We start from the raw sequence: 19,356 nt of genomic DNA, 5'->3' as shown, positions 1-19,356 counted from the left end.
ATCGCTTAAGTTTTGTCTGGTTACTCCTGTACCTACAAGGCAATTTGTTGTCTTAACCTGTATAAATTAAAGGGCTGTTGCTTACTTACCACTTTTTCTTTGGAGCGGAGCACACCTAGTTTTCCAAAGCGAACATGGAATGGGGAGCATTGGAGACTTCCATCCGGCTGTTGAACAACAATGATATCGATGCAGCCGGATAAAGTGGCAGGATTTAATCCCTTGTAAAGCTCTTTCACTGTGACAAACAATTGCCCAACGTAATTCATGGTCTGTGTCTTTAAAACAAAAGAAGAAGTATTTACTTATAAAACTGTCCCATTCTAATATATGAAAGTACCAGACAAGAAGTGTATTGAGATTAGAGATGGTGACATTCAGACAAGGGAAGTGTACAGGAAAATGAGATGCAAGTTTGCAAAATTACTGTTTTGAAATGGAAATTTAGAATGCGCTTTAAATGACATTAGGGTGAAATGGTTAGACCACACTCAGAGCATGGTGTAAAATTATGGTCGCCATATTATAAAAAGAATATAGAGGTACTGGAGAGGGTATAAAAATGATTTACAAGGATGATACTAGCAATACCAGGGTATACCTATCAGGAAAGGATGAACAGGCTGGGTCTCTTTCCTCTTGAAAAAGAGAAGGCTGAGGGGTGACCGAATTGAAGTCTTGAAAATTCTGCAAGGTTTTGATAGAGTAGACACAGAGAAAGTGTTTCCACTTGTGGGGAAGAGCAAAACTAGAGGCCATCAATGTAAGATAGTAACCAAGATATCAAATAGGAAATTCAGAAGAAATCTCTTTACCCAGAGAGGTTTGCGAATGTGGAACTCGCTGTCACAGAAAGTGGTTAATGCAAATAGTATAGATGCATTTAAGAGGAGGCTAGATAAGCACGAGGGAGAAGGAAATAACAACTTGTATTTATATAATGCCTTTAACGTAGTGAAACGTCCCAAGGCGCTTTACAGGAGTACTGCACTATGAATTTGACACTGAGCAGCAGAAGTAGAAATGAGCACAGGTGACCAAAAGCTTGGTCAAAGAGGTATGTTTTAAGGAACGTCTTGAAGGAGGAAAGAGAGGTGGAGAGGTTTAGGCAGGGAATTCCAGAGCTTGGGTCCTAGGAAATAGAAGGCACAGCCACCAATGGTTGAGTGATTATAATCAGGAATGCTTAGGAGGGCAGAATTAGACGAGCGCAGACACCACGGGGGGGGGGGGGGGCTGGAGGAGATTACAGAGATAGGGAGAGGCAAGGCCATGGAGGGATTTGAAAATAAGGATGAGAATTTTGAACTCGAGGCGTTGTTGAACCGGGAGCCAATGTAGGTCAGCGAGCACAGGGGTGATGGGTGAGCGGGACATGGTGCAAGTTAGGACACGGGCAGCTGAGTTTTGGATCACCTCTAGTTTACGTAGGGTAGACTGTGGGAGGCCAGTCAGAAGTGCGTTAAATAATCAAGTCTATAGGTAACAAAGGCATGGATGAGGGCTTCAGTAGCGGATGAGCTGAGGCAAGGGCGGAGATGGGCGATGTTACAGAGGTGGAAATAGGCGGTCTTAGTTATGCTGCGGATATGTGGTCGAAAGCCCAGTTCTAGTTCAAATATGACACCAAGGTTGCAAACAGTCTGGTTCAGCCTCAGACAGGAGTTGGGAAGAGAGATGGAGTCAGTGTCTAGAGAACGGAGTTTGTGGCGGGGACCGAAAACAATGGCTTCGGTCTTCCCAATATTCAATTGGAGGGTTATGCTAATAGATTTAGATGAGGAAAGAGGGGAGGAGGCGCGAGTGGTGCCTGTGCTATATATCCAATGTAATCCTATGAGATACAACCTCTTGAATCTGAAATGTCATCACAGCTAACCTCCTACAGGGGTGTTGCATTTTCCACTATCTATGCATAACCATTTTGTCTAGAGATGAGAGTCTCTACATTATGGATAAAAGAAACAAAATGGCAGTGTTGAGCCACCTGTGAATCCAAAGATAGTGCCCTTTCCATGTTTAATTTAACAAGAAACAGAATCACCTCACGAGAAATATTTATAGGAGGTAAATGCGAATTGACTATTTTTGAATCAAATCATTTGCTTACTGTTTTTAAATTGATAATGCAATATAAGAAGTGATAATATTAAATAATTGTTTACAAATGATTTAATTCAGTTGTTAGAATTTCTTGACAAAATATTGATTGCTCTCATTTACATGGAGTCAATAAATTCTAAACCTAAATGAATCAAGGAACGGTTATAAAAATAGAAATTGCTGGAAATATTCAACCGGTCAAGCAACATGAAATTTTGTTTTTGGCAGAGATGAGAAATTCCAGGATTTTACTAACCAACAACATGCTGATGGAGTAGAACTACATGTAGAACTATATGTAAATAAACATGATGAAAGGTCATTGACCTGAAACATTAACTTTATTTCTCTTTCCACAGATGTAAAACAAACAAAAAAAATCATGGGAGGAGCAAAGATAATTTAGGCCATTGCACATGTTCCTTCAATAGAGCCCTTACAATCTGCTCCACCATGGACTGCATCCAACCCGTGTAGCACCCTTACATTTTACATAATCTATCCTTGCTGTATCTCCTTCACCTTTCTCCACAAGCTTGCCATTCCTACTCCCAAAAGATCATCCCCCTATGATCAAGCAACCTTCTCAGAGCAACAACAATTTCTAGAAATACACAACAGGGCATTAAAATAAAAAAATAGGCAAGCCTTCCAGGTGGATATCCTTTGTCAAAACTTTTTTTTTTAAAGTGTCTCTGCAACTTATCACACTTCTTTCTGATATTAAGGGCCCTTGCATCTCACCGCTGTTGCATTTTCCCTTTATTACTGACACTTTCTGACCCAGTCTTGAACATTACCATCTCCATTTGTTTTTTTTCTTTATCAGCCTCTTCTCTACTTCCCATCTTATTTTTCCTCCTACTTTTGAAACACTTTTTTTTCTCTATCCTGAACACTTTTCAGCACGGTTTACCTGTTCTAAAAGGGATTATTCTGGAAGGTGAGAAACACATCTGGTTTTGCCATGGAGGTATTTAGTCAGGTTTCTACAGATGTCTAGATGTTCTTTGAGCTATCTGTATGACACATTACAATGGCCTATTACTGGTGAAATGCTTTTGAAAACTTTTCATGGCATGAGCTTGGGCTTGTCTTACACAAAACTGAATCAAAAATCCAAAAACATGTAGAAACCTGCCCCAGGACAAACGATTAGTATGATGTTTCAACTAAGATCTAGTTTGAAAAAGATTAAATGCATATTTTACACTTGCACACACAAGTATACCAACATTTAGCAGGCTTTTTTTTCCTTCCTGATAATTTTCTCTCCTCTTGACTCCTTGCTGGTGTACAGTTACACGCACACTGAGAATCTTGTACCTTATTACAGTAATAAGTCATTAGTTTCCATTTAAGTGTTCTCCACAAGGACCACACAAGTGGCCAAAGACTGCAGTCAGCAGTGTACCTCCAGTGTACACCGCCCTCCTGCAAAAGCAATGCACACTTATCTGATGGCAGCACTCCGGCGAAAACTTGCGGTCTGACGCTGCACGTAGCAGGGCAGCATAATGGCCCACGGATCCCAGGAAGACAGCCCTTGCGGAAGCGTACCTGGGATCACATGGGCCTGGTCCTCCAATCAGAAAGCAGATTGTTGTTCATTCATTTAAATTACTAGAATACTCAATGGCGGTCGGAGGCTTCCTGCGGGCGGGCGCCTCCAATCGAAAAAATTTTTAACGAAAATACCTGGTGGACCCGGAGGAAAGTAGGATTGTGCTCGGAGACCTAGTTTCGCAGCCCAGTGTACGGGAACGTGTCTTTCAGGATCGTATGCGTATCCTGGAATCACGTGGGCCTGGACCACCAATCACTATGTCGTATTCTCATTGATAGTAATGGGAGCTCGGAGTACCCATTACTTTCAATGGGAACACTACTAAAATCAAATAAAACACAAACATAAATTAAAAAAACACTTCACTTTTTAAAAATTAATATAAATTGCATTAAATTAAATGTTTGAGAAAAATTTCTTTTTTGAAATTAAAAAGTTTTAATAGTGTCAAAAATAAACTTACCTTCATAGACAGGGTTTTTAATATAAAAATAATAACATAACATTTTTCTATGCTTTAAAGCTCTTATGCTGGTAAAAATATGCTAGCTTTTACCAGACGCAAGAGTTTGAAGGACATTCGCTGGGCGTGAGTTGGGCAATTAGCCCAAATCTCCGCCCGAGAATGTCCTTCCTGCAGGGATGGTGACAGATCGCAAAAACTGGTTCTGGGCACATGCGCATCACGTGCCGAGAACGGTATTTGCGAGGCCTCTTCGGGTGCATGTACACACCCGGAGAGGCCGCAATTTTCGGCCCAAAACTACATACAGCCTTTAAAATACTATCAAATTTACCTTTTATCGTGTGAATCCAACTTATTACTCACAATTCCCACTTGTAAACAAATACTGTGCATGTTGTGTATGGAGAAAGAGTCAGACTGAACGCTGTGAGCTCAGAGTAAAGTGTGACTTGTGTCTTTTATTGCAGGTCTCCAGAGTGCCTCTCCAACCTGTGAAGCCTCTTTAAATACCTGTGCTCCCAAGGGATTATGGGATCCCTTGGGACTCCAGGGGATGAGCCCTCTGGTGGCTGTACAGAGTAAATACAAGTTTACATATATAACAGTGCATAGTGCTGAAAGTTATGAATTTTTTTTTTAAAACCTGCAGTTTTAACATGCACTAGGATTGCTTCTCATTAAAGCTTTTCAATCATTTAATTTTTTTTTTAAAAAGCATTTCTTTCATCTCGGGTATCCCCCAACGCTGTGGAAACAGGCCCTGTGCTTGTTCCCACCAGCCGCAAAATTTCCATCCATAATTACTGGGCAGTTGTTGGGCAAATAGCCCAACTCTGAGCCAGCATTTATGGTTTCGCAGGCGTAGCCGGTGGCCTGTCAACGCGTACGTTGACAGTCCGCAAGTTCCGCAAGTTCGCTTGTGCTTAAATCCCGAACTAACGCTGGATTTCAACGGCGATATGACGGCATACTCTCAAGAGTACGCCGTCATACCCACCGCAATATCCGGGCCAATATGATGTAAATGGAGTATTCCATTGTGTGCCTCTGGTCCTATTGCTATCACATAGCATCAAACAGAAATCCTGGAGAATTCTTCATAAATAGAAATCGGACTACTTGTCCAAAACACTGGGGGTGCAGAGTAAATTATATTAGAAGAGGGTACTTTTCAATTCACACAGAGTCAGCAGAACTATGACCGAGAGAGGTTAGAAATATGTGTCGTAACATTCTCCAAATATACTTTCCACACCTTGAAAGCTATAGCAATTCACTTTGACTTATACAAGATCTTGTCAAAAATGTGGCTTAGACATAGCGCGAGAATTACGTGGAGAGACCCTAGATATTTCAAAGTACTATCAGCTGCATAACACCCATCAGATACAAGAGATACAATTTCACTGATTTATTTTAGGCCCTATGGCCTTCTATAGCATTAGAATAAAGGGCCGCCCATTTAAAACTGAGATGAGGAGAAATTTCTTCTCTCAGAGAGTTGTAAATCTATGAAATTCTCCACCCCAGAGAGCTGTGGAGGCTGGGTAATTGAATATATTTAAGGAGGAAATAGATAGATTTTTGAGCGATAAGGGAGTAAAGGGTTATGGGGAGCGGGCAGGGAAGTGGAGCTGAGTCCATGATCAGATCAGTCATGATCTTATTGAATGGCGGAGCAGGCTCAAGGGGCCAAATGGCCTACTCCAGCTCCTATTTCTTATGTTCCTATGTCCCTCTGCACCATATCATCTTTACCCACAATATATACACACCGGAGTTTAATTTTTTTTCAACACTTTGTTTAAACTGTGTGTACCTATGGTGTGCGCTCTTGATTTGTTTTGTTACACTGTGGAGTGTAGAGTGTAGAGTGTGGAGTGTGGAGTGTGGAGTGTGTGAGAGTGAGAGAGAGTGAGAGTGAGAGTGAGAGTGAGAGTGAGTAGAGTGTGAGTAGAGTGTATAGTGTACATGTGAGTGTGCGTGTGCGCGCGAGAGTGAGTGAGTGGGTGAGAGAGAGACAGACACCTTCTTGGCTTGAGCTCTATGTATCACATAAAAGTGGTGCTGCACTGAATGAACTGAATGAATTCAAGGTGGGGGAGAAAGTGAATAGATTTTTAGCAGAGAAAGCAATTGACTTTGACAGACGGAATAGAGCATCATAATGTTTGAACTCTTGTGCTCCTCCTGGGCAGTCCCAGTGACTATTCTGGTCTTGTACATTTCCATGTTCCAGATACCACAGTCTAAACACAACGGGGGTTATTTTGGTGATTAGGATGAACAAAGGCACCAAGTGGGTGCTGTGCTAATAAGACACGCCTGTTTGAAAGTCTGGTTTTAGCATGCAATTTTGGGACTAACTGGCGATGACCATAATTTAAATGTGCCTGCAGGTGCTAAAACAGACACTTGCAGGTTTAGGACTTAAGTGCTGATTAGGAGCAATTTTCCTGGAGCGGTATATGTAACCTCCACGTACCCACATCTACTGAAGTTCGATTGAAGTGGAGTGCTCTGGCTGACGCACAGCGGCATGTTTCAGGAAGGCGATCTCGGACCGGGGCACGGGGGGGGGGGTGTCCACCTTGCCCACCTTGCCCTCCTGTCCCTCTCTCCTGCAGCAGCTGGTGCTGCTCTGCCTGGCCACATGTCCTCCTCCCATTCCTCCTGCAGTCTAAGGCGGGCCCCTAGCAAGATGCCGGTGACCAAGCACTCCCTTTCTCCTGGTGATGCCTTTCAGGTCTCCAATAAGGTAGAGTAGCACAGCACTCACTTTCTTTAGGTACAGTCTTCAGAGAATTTCCAGAATAAATGTTGACAGAATGTTGAAGTCTTGACAAACTGGCCCAGAATGTCTCCAAAGTCCTCTTCAAACCGCCAGCAGCAAGCGAACAGTGAAAGCTGAGCATGCCTTTAATAAGCACTCGAAATCTTCAGCAATGACTTGTTTATTCCTATTCAGCTGGTCGGTGTTAAGCGAGGACATTAGTTGAAGCGCTAGCCATCAAAAATGCCATGCGGCCCCTTTAATGAGTGCTAGCAGGCAATGCAAGTGGCAATCAGCATCTTAACGATCCTCCGGGCGGCCATTCCTAGTTCACACCCCAACTCCTTTACCAAGATGGTGTCTTGCATTAAACATAAGAATGTAAGAAATAGGAACAACATAGAAACATAGAAACATAGAAAATAGGTGCAGGAGTAGGCCATTCAGCCCTTCGAGCCTGCACCACCATTCAATAACATCATGGCTGATCATTCACCTCAGTACCCCTTTCCCGCTTTCTCTCCATACCCCTTGATCTCTTTAGCCGTCAGGGCCATATCTAACTCCCTCTTGAATATATCCAATGAACTGGCATCAACAACTCTCTGCGGCAGGGAATTCCACAGGTTAACAACTCTCTGAGTGAAGAAGTTTCTCCTCATCTCAGTCCTAAATGGCCTACCCCTTATCCTAAGACTATGTCCCCTGGTTCTGGACTTCCCCAACATCGGGAACATTCTTCCCGCATCTAACCTGTCCAGTCCCATCAGAATCTTATACGTTTCTATGAGATGCCCTCTCATCCTTCTAAACTCCAGTGAATAAAGGCCCAGTTGATCCAGTCTCTCCTCATACGTCAGTCCAGCCATCCCTGGAATCATCTGGTGAACCTTCACTGCACTCCCTCAATAGCAAGAACGTCCTTCCTCAGATAGGCCATATGGCCCCTCGAGCCTGCTCTGCCAATCAATAAGATCATGACTGATCTGATCATGGACTCAGCTCCACTTCCCCGCCCGCTCCCCATAACCCCTTATCCCCTTATCGTTTAAGAAACTATCTGTTTCTGTTTTAAATTTATTCAATGATCCAGCTTCCACAGCTCTCTCAGGCAACGAATTCCACAGATTTACAATCCTCTGAGAGAAGAAATTTCTCCTCATCTCAGCTTAAATGGGCGGCCCCTTATTCTAAGATCATGCCCTCTAGTTCTAGTCTCCCCCATCAGTGGAAACATCCTCTCTACATCCACCTTGTCAAGCCCTCTTATAATCTTATATGTTTCGATAAGATCACTTTCATTCATCGGAGTAGAGGCCCAACCTACTCAACCTTTCCTCATAAGTCAAGCCCCTCATCCCCGGAATTAACCTAGTGAACCTTCTCTGAACTGCCTCCAAACTATATCCTAAGGGGCACAACGGACATGATTTTCGCAGCGCGACAGCTACAGGAAAAATGCAGAGAACAGCGGCAGCCCTTCTTCGACCTTACAAAGGCCTTTGATACTGTCAACTGCGAGGGTCTATGGAGCGTCCTCCTCCATTTCGGATGCCCCCAAAAGTTCGTCACTATCCTCCGCCTGCTCCACAACGACGTGCAGGCCGTGATCCTTACCAACGGATCCATCACAGACCCAATCCACGTCCGGACCGGGGTCAAACAGGGCTGCGTCATCGCCTCAACCCTCTTCTCAATCTTCCTCCCCTCACAGTCGACAAGCTCCCCACTGGAGTGGAACTAAACTGCAGAACCAGTGGGAACCTGTTCAACCTGCACCGTCTCCAGACCAGATCCAAGACCACCCCAACCTCTGTCGTCGAGCTACAGTACGCAGGCGATGCCTGCGTCTGCACACATACAGAGGCTGCACTCCAGGACATAGTCGGCGTATTTACTGAGGCGTACGAAAGCATGGGCCTTACGATAAACATCCGTAAGACAAAAGTCCTCCACCAGCCTGTCCTCACCGCACAGCACTACCCCCCAGACATCAAGATCCACAGCGCAGCCCTGGACACCGTGCACCACTTCCCATATTTCAGGAGCCTTCTATCAACAAGAGCAGGCATCGACAACGAGATCCAACACCGCCTCCAGTGCGCCAGAGCAGCCTTCGGCCGCCTGAGGAAAAGAGTGTTTGAAGACCAGGCCCTCAAAACTGTCACCAAGCTCATGATCTACAGGGCTGTAGTAATACCTGCCCTCCTGTAAGGCTCAGAGACATGGACCATGTAGAAGGAACACCTCAAGTTGCTGGAGAAATATCACCAACGATGTCTCCGCAAGATCCTACAAGTCCCCTGGGAGGACAGGCGCACCAACATCAGCGTCCTCATTCAGGCTAACATCCCCAACATTGAAGCACTGACCACACTCGATCAGCTCTGCTGGGCAGGCCACATAGTCCGCATGCCAGACACGAGACTCCCAAACCAAGTGCTCTACTCGGAGCTCCTTCACGGCAAACGAGCCAAAGGTGGGCAGCGGAAACGCTACAAGGACACCTTTGAAGCCTCCCTGATAAAGTGCGATATCCCCACTGACACCTGGGAGTCCCTGGCCCAAGACCGCCCTAAGTGGAGGAAGTGCATCCGAGAGGGCGCTGAGCACCTCGAGTCTCAACGGCGAAAGCATGTAGAAATCAAACACAGACAGCGGAAAGAGCGTGCGGCAAACCAGTCCACCCACCCCTTCCCTCAACGACTATCTGTCCTACCTGTGACAGAGTCTGTGGCTCTCATATTGGACTGTTCAGCCACCAAAGAACTCACTTCAGGAGTGGAAGCAAGTCTTCCTCGATTCCGAGGAACTGCCTATGATGATGATGATGATGATGATGATGATGATGATCCTTTCGTAAATATGGAAACCAAAACTGCACGCAGTATTCCAGGTGTGGCCTCACCAATACCTTATATAACTGTAGCAAGACTTTCTTGCTTTTATACTTCATCCCCTTTGCAATAAAGGCCAAGATACCATTGGCCTTCCTGATCACTTGTTGTACCTGCATACCTTCCTTTTGTGTTTCATGCACAAGTACCCCCAGCTCCCGCTGTACTGCAGCACTTTGCAATCTTTCTCCATTTAAATAATAACTTGCTCTTTGATTTTTTTCTGCCAAAGTGCATGACCTCACGCTTTCCGACATTATAATCCATCTGCCAAATTTTTGCCCACTCTCTTAGTCTGTCTATGTCCTTTTGCAGATTTTTTGTGTCCTCCTCACACATTGCTTTTCCTCCCATCTTTGTATCGTCAGTAAACTGGCATTGCAGCTATCGACCCCACCTTGGCCACCTCGGAGACTCTTCAGCGTCTAAATTATCTGGGGAAAATCACCCCCAACATACATGATAAACCCACTGAAATATGATACTCATCAAACTGGGGTGGACCCAACATGCCAACACACTGGGCCCAAGTTTCAGGCCGCGCCGTTTTTCGCGCCACAAAGTGCGCCTAAAAATAAATGTACCTATTCTCCGACTCCCCGCAGGTCCTCTGGAGCTGGGCGCGGCACAGCACAAGCTGTAGGGGGCGGAGCCAGGTCCCTGCGCTGAAAACAGTGCTGGGACCTCTGCACATGCGCGCTACAGTGGGCGCGCATGTGCAGTAGCTCCAGGCGCCCATAACTGTGGGAGGGGCCCCGAAGCACGCAGCCCCTAGCCCTGGCCGAATGGCCTCACTGGGGCTGCGAGGATAAGGCTCCTCCCACCCGACCGGACCTGACCCGACCCCCGCTCTCCCCCCCCCCCCCCAAGCGACTCAACCTCTGCTTCCCCCCACTCCCCCCCCCCCCCCCCCCGAGACCCGACGCCACCTACCTGTAAATCCACCCCGAAGTCTTGGGCCCAGCCGTTCAGCCTCCTTCTCTCCCTTCCTTCCCTCCTCTCCCTCCCTCCTCTCCCCCCCTCTCTCCCCCCTCCTCCCTTCTCCCCCGCCCCCCCCTTCACCCCCTTCCTCTCCCACTCCCCCTCCCCCCACCCACTTCTCCCCCTCCCCTCGCTGTCAGAAACATAGACACTGACAGACAGAGAGTGAGAGACACACCCACAGACAGACAGAGAGATAGAGACACTGACAGACACACTGGGGGGGCCGTCCCAGCACGCTGTTGGAGGACTCCCGGTGCTGCAGTCGGTAAGTAGAAAATGTTTTATTTATTGATTTTTTGAAAATTTATTTTTTATTAATTTTTTTTTGATTGATTTATTGGTTGATTTATTGATGTATTTATCATTTATTATTCATGATGGCTCTTTATTTGTAAAACTGAAGTGTTTAATGTTTGTAAACTTCCCTTTAAACCCCCCCACCCCCGTTCCCTACGCCTAATTTGTAACCTACGCCTGATTTTCTAAAGTGTAGACAAGATTTTTTCGAATGTACAAAAATCTTCACTTACTCCATTCTAAGTTCGTTTGGAGTAAGTTTTCACTGCCTAAACTTTGAAAACAGGCATAAGTGGCCGGACACGCCCCCTTTTGAAAATAAAATTCTGTTCCAAAGTGAAACTGTTCTAACTGACTAGAACAGGAGCAAACTAAATGCCGAGAATTCAAATTTCTAAGATACTCCATTCTAAACCAGTTGCTCCAAAAAAACAGGAGCAACTCAGGCCAAAACTTGGCCCCACTATGACCGAGAACTTCCTCGGAGCTGCTCCTGCACCACAACTATAACTGTGCTGGGGTTTGCACTGCACTTACGGCCAACTTATATGAGCAGCTCCAAGGCAATTTCTAGCCTATGATTTTGTGGCCCATGTGCATTATTAAAAAATATAAAGTTTCAATTCACAGTACAGGCTTAATAAACTGACGTCAATCAGGGCAACAGTTAGAGGAATCACACAGCCCATGTGGGCCAAGGAAGGGAGGAAAGCGAATCAGCCAGGCTCCCCACGCCTGATCGCTCTCCAGTGAATCCTGTGCAGCTGTGAACATCAGCTGAGGACAGAATTGAGTTCCTCTGTAACACCCCTAATAGTTAAATAATCTACTATCCAAGAATGGTCACTTGGGCAACAATAGCATGACCACAGCATTCAAAAAGAGGAATGAGAGAATGAATGTGGCGAGAGGTCACTATAGATCAGAAGCATTTCAATTTGGGACAATCCTGGATATGTGAACACATCCTGGGGATTCACAAATTTTGGAAATACAAAATTTAGTGTATTTCTTTAGAACCACTTTTTAAGACGTCCAAGATTTGTTTTTTATCTTCAGAGTCATTTGCTTTTATTAAACTCATATATAAAACATTAGCTGCTTGTTAGAGAACAGTCAGGTCAAGATCTTGCCAATCCCCTGGGAGGACAAACACACCAACGTTAGTGTCCTCAACCAGGCCAACATCCCCAGCATCGAAGCACTGACCACACTCGACCAGCTCTGCTGGACAGGCCACACCGTTCGCATGCCAGACACGAGACTCCCAACGCAAGCGCACTACTTGGAACTCCTACATGGCAGGCGAACCCCAGGTGGGCAGAGGAAACGTTTCAAGGAAACCCTCAAAGCCTCCATGATAAAGTGCAACATCCCCACTGCACCTGTGAGTCCCTGGCCAAAGACCGCCCTAAGTGGAGGAAGTGCATCCGGGAGGGCGCTGAGCACCTCGAGTCTCATCGCCGAGAGCATGCAGAAATCAAGTGCAGGCAGCGGAAAGAGCGTGCAACAAACCAGTCCCACCAACCCCTTCCCTCAACGACTGTCTGTCCCACCTGTGACGGAGACTGTAATTTCCGTATTGGACTGTAAAGCCACCTGAGAACTCATTTTTAAAGTGGAAGCAAGTCTTCCTCGATTTCAAGGAACTGTCTATGATGATGATGGTGAATACAGAATGTAACAAACATGCATGGTAACACTCAGCATTATTTTAGTGCCAGGAGCAGGAACAGGTCCAATTGCCTTCCGCTCAGCTCTCAATCGGAATTACATCAAGTAACATGGCACTGAGCAGAGATTACAGCATCGACCGGCCCTGGAGGGAGCTCAGAAAAGTCACACCTGAATCATCTCAAATAATACCTCCAGACATCAGGGTGTGACCTAACAAAGGTTATTTGCCCATTCATTGGGGTGTATCCGGCCAGGCAGAGAAGGAATAAAACCTAGGAATTTACTCAATTAACTCCAAAGTGAAGCCAAAAAGAACATTGAAAGTGGCAACAGAAAGCACAATCCACCATAACTCTTCAGGTTAAACTTGACAAGTCCAGGGTCTGAGCATAATCAATTGTGTGTTGTAGTTAAAATGGCGAGATTTACTCCCACGGTGGCTCAGTCACTAAGTGCCCTGCCCAGTGTTAAACTGAGCCACACAGAACAGAAAGGATCATTTAAAGAGATGCATTTTCTAAAGTCAAAAATAGTGTGCAAAACTGCTGACACAACTCCTTTACCTAAAAAGGTATATGGCAGCAAACAGAGAGTTTTAATTTATGCCTGTTCTATTTGCAATTCCAAACAATTCTTAAAGAATTAAATGGTAGCCTTCAAAAGGGAATTGGATAAATACTCAGAGAAAATTTACAGTGATAGGGGGAAAGAATGGGGGAATGGGACTAATTGGATTGCTCTTCGAAAGAGGTGGCACAGACTCGACAGGCCGAATGGCCCCCCTTTCTGTGCTGTACTATTCTATAATTATAATGTTTCTATTATTCTAAAGGTTGTTGCAATTGCAGAGGAGGGGCTTGGACACTTTGTAATTTTTTTACAAACCTTTTTAGTTTGTCACCGCTTCCACCCTTTTCCCCCCCAGTCTGTGCATCTTTTTGATCAAAAACATAAATGGGCAAACTTCTCAAAAGGCTTCTGCCAACCCCACTATAATCGGCAGAGGAGTTGGATGAGAACAAACGGAGTTCATTTACCCACCAGTTTTTCCTTCCTCTAAGGAAGCACTTCTGCTTAGACACCAACTTCTAATACCCAGTTGCATAGAAACATAGAAGATAGGTGCAGGAGTAGGCCATTCAGCCCTTCGAGCCTGCACCACCATTCAATATGATCATGGCTGATCATGCAACTTCAGTACCCCATTCCTGCTTTCTTTCCATACCCCTTGATTCCTTTAGCCGTAAGGGCCATATCTAACTCCCTCTTGAATATATCCAATGAACTGGCATCAACAACTCTCTGTAATAGAGAATTCCACAGGTTCACAACTCTCTGAGTGAAGAAGTTTCTCCTCATCTCCAAAATGGCTTACCCACTATCCTTATACTGTGATCCCTGGTTCTAGACTTCCCCAACATCGGGAACATTCTTGCTGCATCTAACCGGACCAATCCGTCAGAATTTTATATGTTTCTATGAGATCCCCTCTCATTCTTCTAAATTCCAGTGAATATGAGCCTAGTTGATCCAGTCTGTCATCATATGTCAGTCCTGCCATCCCGGGAATCAGTCTGGTGAACCTTCGCTGCACTCCCTCAATAGCAAGAATGTCCTTCCTCAGATTAGGAGACCAAAACTGTACACAATATTCAAGGTGTGGCCTCACCAAGGCCCTGTACAACTGCAGTAAGACCTCCCTGCTCCTATACTCAATTCATCTCGCTATGAATGCCAACATGCCATTTGCCTTCTTCACCGCCTGCTGTACCTGCATGCCAACTTTCAATGACTGATGTACCATGACACCCAGGTCGCGTTGCACCTCCCCTTTTCCTAATCTGTCACCATTCAGATAATATTCTGCCTTCCTGTTTTTGCCACCAAAGTGGATAACCTCACATTTATCTACATTATACTGCATCTGCCATGTATTTGCCCACTCATCTAACCTGTCCAAGTTACCCTGTAGCCTCTTAGCATCCTCCTCACAGCTCACACTGCCACCCAGCTTAGTGTCATCTGTAAACTTGGAGATATTACATTCAATTCCTTCATCTAAATCATTAATGTATATTGTAAATAGCTGGGATTCCAGCACTGAACCTTGCAGTACCCCACTAATCACTGCCTGCCATTCTGAAAAGGACCCGTTTATTCCTACTCTTTCCTTCCTGTCTGCCAACCAGTTATCTATCCACGTCAATATATTACCCCCAATACCATGTGCTTTAATTTTGTACAATAATCTCTTGTGTGGGACCTTGTCAAAAGCCTTTTGAAAGTCCAAATACACTACATCCTCTGGTTCTCCCTTGTCTACTCTACTAGTTACATCCTCAAAAAATTCTAGAAGATTTGTCAAGCATGATTTCCCTTTCATAAATCCATGCTGACTTGGACCGATCCTGTCACTGCTTTCCAAATGCGCTGTTATTACATCTTTAATAATTGATTCCAACATTTTCCCACTACCGATGTCAGGCTAACCGGTCTTAATTCCCGGTTTTCTCTCTCCCTCCTTTTTTTTAAAAATGGGGTTACATTAGCTACCCTCCAATCCATAGGAACTGATCCAGAGTCTATAAATGTTGGAAAATGATCACCAATGCATCCACTATTTCTAGGGCCATTTCATTAAGTACTCGGGATGCAGACTATCAGGCCCTGGGGATTTATCGGCCTTCAATCTCATCAATTTCCCTAACACAATTTCCTGACTAATAAGGATTTCCTTCAGTTCCTCCTTCTCGCTAGACCCTCGGTCCCCAAGTATTTCCGGAAGGTTATTTGTGTCTTCCTTAGTGAAGACAGAACCAAAGTATTTGTTCAATTGGTCTGCCTTTTTTTTGTTCCCCGTTATAAATTCACCTGATTCTCACTGCAAAGGACCTATATTTGTCTTCACTAATATTTTTCTCAGTGGATAGGAGAAAACGCTGTGTATTGTGTTCCAAACACAGATGAGACTGCACACAGGGAGGTTAAAGTAACAGTGGCCTCAGTCTTTATTAACACTCCAGAGTGAGGAACAGGCCTTCGGGGCCGGCTTATATACAGTGCTCGCAAGGGATGCTGGGATTCCTTGGGACTTCAGGGGATGCAGTCCCTGGTGGCGGAACATGGGTGTGCATGCTTTACAGATACACAACACTGTGCCCGCACATATATAGTATAGCAATGAGAACCAAGATAAATTCATGCAGATTAGGAAGGTCCAAAGTTCAAATTATAAAAGCCTGTATCTAAGCAGCTGGCACTTTCAATGGTGTGCCGAGAAAATTCTACCTTTGCTTTGACTTTCAAAGCTCAGATGTGTACCCAACACCGGAATATCAATGGCATTTACAGTGCCATTGCTGGAAGCCTTATGAGGACATTGCCTATGTAGTCATTCAACCAAAAAGATGGACAGTCTGGGTGGAAAGGGTGGACGAGGTCAAAAACCAGCCACTTAACAAAACCTCCCAGCTCAGCCTGCATTAGGTTACCATGTATCCCACACACAGACAGGCACCAGTCATAGAAAGCCTCACATCTATACCACAAGATGCAAGTTATCTCCTACAACACCAAGATTCAGGTCCCTTGCCGACCCTTAGAACAGATGCATCCATCTAGCAGAGACCAACTTAAGAATAATACATTGTACTTCTGCAAATGTTGTTATTGGGGTGAACAAAATATCATCATCAGAGAGGAACAAATTGTCCTTTTTCACATTGGCACCATTATTTTTTTTAAATAAACAGCCCAGACAATATATATTCAAATCTAAACTGAATTAAAATTAACGAGCAGTCAAATTTCTGCCCAAATCGGACCATTTTTGACTTAGCTGCTGATCCCTAAGACAGAGGCGAGAAGTTTGCCTTTTCAGATGCGCATGGCTTTGCTGCACTCTGTAGTGAGGAATCCCTACCACAATCTGCTGCAACGTCAGCAAGTTGTCTAAGCAGCCAATCACAATGCAGAATTAGCACAGTACAGCAGGAAATGAGAACCTGCTTTTATCCTGACTTTTAAAAAATGTTACTGAGAGTAAAACAAAGATTGGGGCTCGCACAAGGGGAAAAGATAAATCTGAAATGAACGATCTTTTAAAAAATATTTTTAAAACTTTTTTCAAAAGTTTCTTAAAAATTTTAATTTTTATCATAATGGAGAAATTTGACACTCCACAAAATTTAAATTAATTTTTCAGGGCCATGATGTTTGTTTATCAGTTAATACGCTGTTCATCATATTGAGGATGACTTGCTTCCACGCCAAAAAGGGATGAGTTCACAGTGTTCCAATGAAGGACCTAATATTCCAGGTCCCGAACTACACGTTGAAGGGTGGAAGGTGCTGGTGCGTGGATTTTTTTTTAAAACGTGTGGTGGCCGTTGCAAACCACATGGGCTTGACAGAGCTAGGTCTTGGTCCAGTGGCAAGGATTAACCAAGACAACTGGAGACCAGCTCTGCTGCACGGACCTAGTGCGCACACATATTGCAGTGCGGGCTGGCCCGTGCTTCCCCTGGGCTCTCACCTTTTCTGGGCCCCGAACTCACGCCTCTCCTGGGCCCCGATCACATCGCTCTGCAATCTCTCGCCCCTCCTTCGCTCCTGCTGTACCTGCCCACGCTCCAATCAGCGACCTGGACCTTGGTGACATCCAATCCAGTCGCCCTCTTCACAGCCGTCACTCTCCAGCACGCACTGTACCTTGAAGTTGTATGTTCCTTTGAAGGCGCCGACCTGCTGATGGACCTTGCATCTGTTAAAACCCCAGTTACAACTAATCCAGCACAGCCCAACATTCAATGGGGTATTTAACAGTGATGGGTATTACCGTGGAAAAGCCCAAGTTTCCATCAGTTTCGCTGATGTCACAGATTGACACCTATTGGAGGGCCCACAGCACAGCCAGTGTCGCAGCAGTTAATGACTGACCGAAACTTCAGGATTTCCACATTTTAATGCGCATGGGTTACATGAAGTTGAGGTCAGTTTCAGAGAGGCAACAACAGCGAGCGCTGTTAGTACACAGTTATTACCCACCCCAAATTCTGGCCCATTGTATTCCGTTGCCATACTGTCGCACTGAGCCTTTAACAAAGGTCAATGCCCTTAAATGCAGTATTGTTGATCTATATTATCAGGGTTTTTTTCTGCTTGGGCAGAATTCTGCCACAAGCTTGCTCACCCCGAATTCTGTGCCATGGAATGAGAGGCATGGATTCAATCCTGTAACCTCTACCACAGTTCCTGCTATCACGTGGAAGCATCATGTGTCCATCCACTTTCTCACAGCAGGGGCAATCGCCCCAGACTGCCTTCAGCAAAATAATGCTGAAAGCAGAATCTATGATATCCTTTAATAGTGGATAAATATTTGAAAAAGGAAACATTTAAGAGGGATGGGTAGGGCAATGGGATTACGTGGATATCCGTTTCAATGAATCAGCACAGGAACGTTGGGCGAAAATCTACTGATTCCTCGTAGCTGGAATTGGAATCACGTTGTCAGAAGCCTGGAAGTAACTCAGCTACCCATCCCATTCTCTACAGGGGCTGATACAGGACATGGAGGAGAGAAGGGAGAATAGAATAAAATCAGGGGGCTGATCCCAAAGAGAAGAGGATTTTGAAAGTTGTTAGAGTATTTACAAGTTGGTATCGCAACATTAAAACAAACTGAGGCATTTAATACAATAGGAAATCTCACTTTTCCCAAACAAAACAGTTAAGCACTTCCAAAAAAAAACTGCATACTGAAAAATTCAATTTCATCATTTATAATCGGAGAAGATTTTTGTAACAAGGATGTAAAGGTACTTTTTTTTAAAAAAAGCTCGATGAATAAAAGTAACCATGTTTCACGAACACCAGGCACATTCTCTGAGCTGAAACCACGCTGTTGTGATTGCTGACTGTTACTGCAGAGGCTGCAATGCTCCAGCATTAATATAGCCCAACACTAACCAACAACATCGGGGAAAAAAACACTTTGGAACTTAATCCCTTTCCTACATTAAACACATCCATCTTGTGTGAATATATATAAATCCGTTGAAGAATACGATACTCTACGCAGTCTTACCTCTTCCGGGCTTTCAGTTCACCAGTGTAAACAATAAAGCTACAGCAAAGCTTTCCTGTGATGTGACAGTGGAGTCTCGACACGGTCCGCTGACTCTCAAAACCTTCCAGCAGCGACTGCTGACATCACGACAGCGCAGCCAACACTGAGCTCCAATGCCACCCTGACTCACTCCACTCTGCACCAGGTGCTGAGGGTCCACTGCAGTCTGCAGGGGGGGCACTTGCTTCAAACCCGCTGCCACCCGACTTACACAAGAACACATTTGCATTTAGACCACGCCTGCTCACAGTCAGCGAATAAAACGAGGAAACGCCGTCAGCTCGGTTTCGCCCTCCTTTACAGCACTAACAAAACATCAGAGGAAGCAAAAGGAGCATTTTTCAGGACTCTAAACACACACACACATCTCATTCAAAATACTGATCGCTTTGATTTAGCTCAACAGCAGAGGGACTGCTGTATAACTGCAGTTGCATTTAGTGCTGCAGGGTTTCCTGCTTT

General features: G+C 44.9%; 1 protein-coding gene across 4 annotated transcripts in view; it reads right to left on the bottom strand.

The window, feature by feature from the left end:
* The window catches only part of lpin1a (lipin 1a), a 127,603-nt gene extending 108,574 nt beyond the window's left edge, over window positions 1-19,029 (bottom strand). For all 4 annotated transcript variants that reach the window (XM_070885007.1, XM_070885009.1, XM_070885010.1 and 1 more), the window contains exons 1-2: window positions 18,853-19,029; window positions 90-278 (exon numbers count right to left, since the gene is read on the bottom strand). In XM_070885007.1, coding sequence (XP_070741108.1) covers window positions 90-269 — 180 coding nt within the window. In that variant the 5' untranslated portion in view covers window positions 270-278; window positions 18,853-19,029. The remainder of the gene's footprint in view (window positions 1-89; window positions 279-18,852) is intronic.
* Between the last annotated feature and the right edge of the window lie 327 nt (window positions 19,030-19,356).

The sequence above is a fragment of the Pristiophorus japonicus genome, chromosome 7 (assembly GCF_044704955.1).
Source record: "Pristiophorus japonicus isolate sPriJap1 chromosome 7, sPriJap1.hap1, whole genome shotgun sequence".
Classification (NCBI taxonomy): domain Eukaryota; kingdom Metazoa; phylum Chordata; class Chondrichthyes; family Pristiophoridae; genus Pristiophorus; species Pristiophorus japonicus.
This window is presented reverse-complemented; position numbering and strand designations above follow the sequence as displayed.